We start from the raw sequence: 6,224 nt of genomic DNA, 5'->3' as shown, positions 1-6,224 counted from the left end.
ATGCAATTATGAGAGGTCTCATGCAAACTATTAGACCCCTCTGCAACTTCAAGTCTGACCAGCAAAAGCACAAATTTTAATAAAACAAAATTTTGCAGTGAGCAGATGATTTGGGTATGATATGCATGAGTGGGAAGCCGACCCCTCACCCTCTTCTATGAAGTTGTTGATTTAAAGGAAACTGCACACAACCACAATTTCACACCTAGATCATCGCTGCATCTCTCTCTCTCTCTCTCTCTGAGTGCATGTCTATGTCACTCTGCCACTTTGCCTCTCTCTCTCTCGCAGAGTTATAAATAAAAGCTTTCATGACAAGTCAAACAGTTCGCACCAACTTCAGGGTAAGAGAGGCACTGTCAGTCAGATCATCAGTCACTCAGTCAGGTAGGACACTGCTCAGCCAGAATCCGTTCTCAAATTGAAAACACTCGGCCCGGATTGGGAATCAAACCGAAGACTCAACTACACTCAGGGGTAATACAAACAGAGACAGGATGGCTACCACAGTGAGGGCAGCAGTCTGTCTGTGCCTCTGGCTTTTTGCCTGTCAGGTCAGAGGATCCCACATCCCAGCAGAGATGAACAGGACCATCCAGAGCCTCTTGCAGCACTATGTGAGTATTCACTGCACTTCAACTGCTACTTAGTACTTGAGTAATACTAGACTGTGCAGCTCTACAGACTTTCTGTTTCCTCCTGTTTGTCACAGTGATGCTCTTACCACAAACACACACACATGCGCAAAGATGTCTTTTTAAATTTCCACTTAAGTGTGTGGTTAAAGGACCATTTTAACCCACGAGGCGCTAAATACTACACACCCAGCCTGGAGCATCTCACATACAAAACTTTATGTGAATGATATCATGTTTCATGTGGTGATGCAGAGGCGAGCAGGGACACTTCCTGGAATGGTGGATTCAGGGATGAGACAGAGTCACATCACAGATGTGGGAGTGTCCTTGAATGTACCTTCAAATTTTTCTGCAAAGTATGTGCTCATTGACCCCCCCAATTATCATTTTCCCTATTAGCAGCTTGTTTTTGTAATTTGTTTAGTTTTTCATTGCTGGTTGGCAGACGTTCTTAACTTCATGACAGACAGTCCTTGAAGGCACCAGTAATGATAGAAAGCTCTACCAACAGAAACAGCTGTACTCACGCTGTCTTTTATAACTGCTGTTGGATTATTGGCCTTCTCATGTTTATCGCTGTAAGAAAAAAAAAAACCACTTTTAAAATGTTTTTGTCTTTTTCAGACAAATTTCTCAATTTCTTTACAGTCTCCATATTTGACATCAGACACAGTGTGGCCGACAGGCTTTAAATGCACCATTCGTACCACTTTCTGAAATTTTAATCTTCAGTTATCAGTTTCAGATCAAATTTCAATTTAATCATGGATCTTTTAGTCCAATAATTATTATATTTCACCTTTTTCCTACACTTCTCTTATTGGTCTTTAGTCGGTCCTGAATAGAGCAGCTAACCTGCCAGCAACCGGCTAGCAGGCTTCCCTTCAGTGGCTTCCAGTGAAATTCAGAATCAGTTTTAAAATGCTGTTTATTTATATATGAAGCAAAGTAAATGAGCAGTTGCCCTTTCCAGTCAGCCAATTGGGTTTTTTTTTTAACAACAGCTCGGCTGAATCATTGGTTTCTTTAAAAAACTAAAACTGAAAACCTTTTATAAGTTAGTGATTCCTTGCACCTTATTTTCTGCTCCAGTTCAAACCATGTTTGACAATGTTTGTGAGACAGGATAAAACCCAATACCGATACCGATTATTCATTATTAATGTCAAACATGATCTGAAAATATCTTCTTTTTTTTTGTCTTTTGCAGAAAATTTCAAGCCGGGAAAGATATGATGGGAAACCCGTATTTCCTAGTGACCAGAACAAAAAAATTGAGGTAAGATTCATGTGATTAATGGGAACGCGTAGTTTGTCCACAAAATGTAAAATGTCCATGCAATCCAAAGAAAAGGTTTCTTGTGGCAAATGAGAGTTTTGCTCTAACTATGGCCTTACTATAACCTCAAATGGATAGGCAGAATTTAGGAAACACACTTGTGGCTTAAGGTCCACGTGGTAAGCATCAAGGTAGCTTAGCCTAAAGCTCAGTATTAATACTGGAAACCATGCTGTATTCCATCCCTACACAAAGAAATGAGGAACTATTTCTATCCATCCACCCAGTGTCTTCAGCATCATCATCACTAAAGTGGATTTCCAGATGGTGTAAAGATAATAAAACCACCACTTTGAGTTTTGCATGTCTATGAAAGAGTGAAGACACTGATTGGTAATCAGGCATCTTTAAAGCTGTTAGCAGGTGTATTTCTGAACTCTGGAAAGAGTCAGGATACTTGATGGAGGCAAACCTCCTGTTGAGCTCCTCCATCTTTGGCTAACAGGCACTGCCTGAGTCAGCAGCCAGCTGGTATTTCCAGGTTTTGTCTTTCACATTGAGTTGAGGTTTTTGTGGGGTTTTCCTTCACTTTGCTGGCTCTGCAGGATGCCACCTTTCTGCAGCTATTCTCAGTCTCCCGATCAAACTTTCACTTTTCACCAACATCACTTACAAGGCCGTTTCATGGTTGGTTTCAAGTACTGACATCAAGCCAAGAGAGCACAGACTGAGGAGCTCTGGTCGGCAGTTTTTTATATCACTCTGTTTGAAGTTCTGTGTGGTTAGATGGCTATGAGGTTCACGTTAAAGCTTCTGCAAATTTGGTATAAAAAGGAACGTTTTTTGAGGATGTATATCTTCTAACTCATTATTAAAAGTCTCACTAATATTATTGTAAAGTAACTGTACTAAAACTGTAATTAAAGCAGTCAACAGCAACAAGAAAAAGGAAAAAAAATTGAGAAAATTTGAAGCAAAACAATGGAAATTTTATTGCACTGCCTCTTGAGGAACAGTTAAAGATATTGCTAGTAAAAGAAGAAAAGTATCAGCGCCTTTCTAAAACTGAATGTTCAAGTAGATTTTCTGTGGTCACCACCTCCTATAGCCAGCAATATCTTCCAGCACTCAGAAACATTTTGACAGGTTAGTCATAACAGTTGGAAATTTAAAGTCAAGATGAGTTTCTATTATAGCTTAACACATGGTGGTATGCAGGGGGGAGGCTGGCATATAGGAGTTGTATGGAGGGTGGTATTTTGCATGAACTTTATTGCAACCCACCAGGTTTTCCTATTTAGAGGTTTCTTTACCACCACACCTACCCCAGTGCTGCATATATTTTAGAGATATCTAATGACTCATCTGAGCTTTAACACCATTTGCCCCCTCTCATTCGAAGGAAACGTCTTACATCTTTTAGCCTGCTTCTGTCCGGTCAGTTCATTGTGCTTATGCCTCTCTCGGGTTTTAAAGCTCTTTAAAAACACTCTTGATGGTGCCACTGATAGTGTTTTGTCAGGGATCCCACAGCTTTTGTTGCTTCTGACATGAAAGGTTTTTGGTTGTCACCAGAAATTACCACAGATTATTCAACAAGTGTAAGTGAATCGACCAAATTGAAAACAAACACTGGGTCAAACATTGAGCCACAAACTCTCATTTCTTACATCCAAACTAGTAGTTTCAGTCCTGTTAGCAGTGCATGGATATGACATTCAGGTTTAACAGCAGTCAATGAGTGGTATTCCCCTTTAAGGCCTTCTCTGTTAGCTTAACTGTTGTGTGGGAAACCACAGAGTTTTTTCCATTGTGTGAAAAGTTTTTAGCACCTAAGGTTGTAATGTTTGTGAAGCAACCTTTTCCTCACATCTCGGTTTTTCTTTAGGTTTATTTAGTACAAATGCATTCTGCGTTGTTTCAGTTTTTTGGCTTTTGGTACCCGAGTCCAAAATGCTGAGGAATGCTGCGAAATTCAGCATTTTGGGCATTTTCAAAGCCATATTTGCACAACCAGATATATTCATATTAAACAAATATAAGCCATTTGTACTTTCATGTCATTACCTCTCTGTTTCTTGTTCTCAGACAAAGTTGATCTTCATGGGTGGCGTTTTGGAGTCGTACGAAAAGTTGCTTGGCCACATGTTGAAACAACTGCCCACTCCGAGTCCCCAGATCGCCGTGAGCAACGCGCAACCTGGCTCGGCCATCACCCCTGCGTCCAGCAGCCCCAACAACGCAGGCTTGCTAGCGGGCAGAGATGTCAGATCAGAGCTGAATTACATCCTGAAGAAGGTCCAGGAGCTAAAGAAACGCCGCTACCATGAGCAGGAGAAACTTCTGCAGGGATTGCAGACCCTCAGAGATATCAAGGTAGAAAGCATTCTGATTGCTTCTTGGCTGTGAAAGCCTTAACTTGACTTAGGACTTATGTAAACCCAACAGTGAGGTTTCTGTAAAGTCTATGTTGAGGATTGTGCAGTGATTAAGAGGAGCTCACAATAAGCCTCAGGATGGGTTGAGCAGCCCATATGAATGGCTTATGTAAAGCCTGAAAAGTTAGACTTGAAAAGATTTGACCAACCTTATTGAGGGCTTATATAAGTCCTAAATTCACACTTAAGGACAAATGCCTGGGTCCTACAAATGTCTTTGGAAAGCTTACCCTCTGAACATCCAGAGCAAGTCCCTGGCTGCCCATCTGGGATTTTGTTTTAGTGAAAAACAGGCAGATTTTGAGGATTTCAGATCATGTCTCATTCATTTTGGCAATACAGTTTTTGTGTTAAAGACTTTTGCATTTGGTTTAAAACAGACAAAAAGAGAGAACTCATACCCTAACCTTAGATTAGTCGTCAGTGACCTGCAGGATATTATGAGGTTTAATAACGCATCCACAAAGGATTTAAATAGAAACTAGGAAAAGAAAAGGCAGAGAGAAAGTTTAGGGCTTAGGTGAGACTTGAAATAAGGTTTTATTTAGGGCTTAAAATTATGTGTTTTTTGCAAGTCTTAAATTTGTGATGCTTACGATGACGATGTGCCTTAGTTATTCTAAAAGCTCACAAAGGTCTTACATTATTTAAGGGTTTTAAATGTTGATGTCATTGTGCTGAATCTTAACAAAGGTCCTCTCTGTAACTGTATGATTGTCATCATTAATGTCAAACTTGCCTTTGTCTCTCTCTCTCCTATAGATGAACGACCGCATCGTCCAGAGCAAAGCACTTTGGCAACTGCCACAGCTGTACGAAGAGGCGAGCTCGCTCCCCGAAATCAAGATGCAGAGGAGACGCAGACGGCGGAGGCAAACAAAGGCTAAAGATCGCACCAGAGCCTAAAAGGCGACCTAAAGGGCATAAAGAGAAATAACAGTAAAACAAGGACGCAGGATGTTTAAATTATACAAAACCAAAAGATTCTCAGACTGAAACCAGTGTGTCTAGTTGTTAGGATTTTGTATTCTATTGAAAATTTTCATCTATATTTATATTTAAATTAACAGTGAACCAGCAGCCTAAGCCTTATAAGATCGTAGTCTCGGAAAAATATTTTTATATAATGTTTGGTGTGTGATACTTGAAACCAGCATAAAAGTTTGATCCTGTGGAATATTTTCACTGAAGGATCCAGAGATTATACCTAATTGTTTTCAACATGGAGTTTCACCCAGTGGAAATACTTGATTTAATGTTGTTATTTTTTCTCGGCTTTAAAAACTTCACATTATTAAAAACCCACAAAACAAAGATATGTTTAATTGTGGTTAAAGTTTATTTTTTACTGAATATTTTGTAAATTTAGGTCATTTATTTCTTGTATTTTGTTTTAAGTTAAAAAACCCTGAATTCTTTCTGAGTGAAACTCCCTCTTGTTGCACTGAGATTGGACTGTGGTGGAGAAATGGGCGGTTCCACTGATAATTACTGATAGGTAGTTTTCCAGATTTATCACATTTTGTTGAGGAATTACATTTATGCAAAGTAAATGTGTGAAATCCCATTTACGTGACAAATTTAACAAAGTTTTCACATAATTGTATTCTATAAGTTGATTTTTTTTGTCTCAATGGGAACCCTGACCTAGCTTCTCCACTGCAGTGCCAATGAGAGCTGATGGTGATGATGTTTACAGTACAAAGTACTTCAGTGTACTACTATTCCTCTGAACAGTCAGGTTCAGTACTGTAGTATTAAATTTCTTTGTAGTTGAAGTACTAAAACCTTCAGGATGTTTTGTTTTTATTTTTACTGACATATTGTAGTTTTCTTTATTTATTTTGTATTTAAGTTGTTGATTGTTGA

At 39.2% G+C, this 6,224-nt stretch overlaps 1 protein-coding gene across 1 annotated transcript; it reads left to right on the top strand.

Annotated features, from left to right (window-relative positions):
- The first annotated feature begins 321 nt into the window (after nt 1–321).
- Nucleotides 322–5,328, top strand: ifng1 (interferon gamma 1). The gene is given in 4 exon segments (NM_001360729.1): nt 322–617; nt 1,849–1,917; nt 4,006–4,293; nt 5,118–5,328. Coding segments are annotated over 4 exon segments (621 nt in total). The 5' UTR covers nt 322–497; the 3' UTR covers nt 5,262–5,328.
- The last annotated feature ends 896 nt before the right edge of the window (nt 5,329–6,224 follow it).

The sequence above is a fragment of the Neolamprologus brichardi genome, chromosome 17 (assembly GCF_056152115.1).
Source record: "Neolamprologus brichardi isolate AB-2024 chromosome 17, ASM5615211v1, whole genome shotgun sequence".
NCBI classification, from domain to species: domain Eukaryota; kingdom Metazoa; phylum Chordata; class Actinopteri; order Cichliformes; family Cichlidae; genus Neolamprologus; species Neolamprologus brichardi.
The sequence above is the reverse complement of the archived record's forward strand: the minus strand, read 5'-3'. Positions and strand labels throughout refer to the sequence as shown.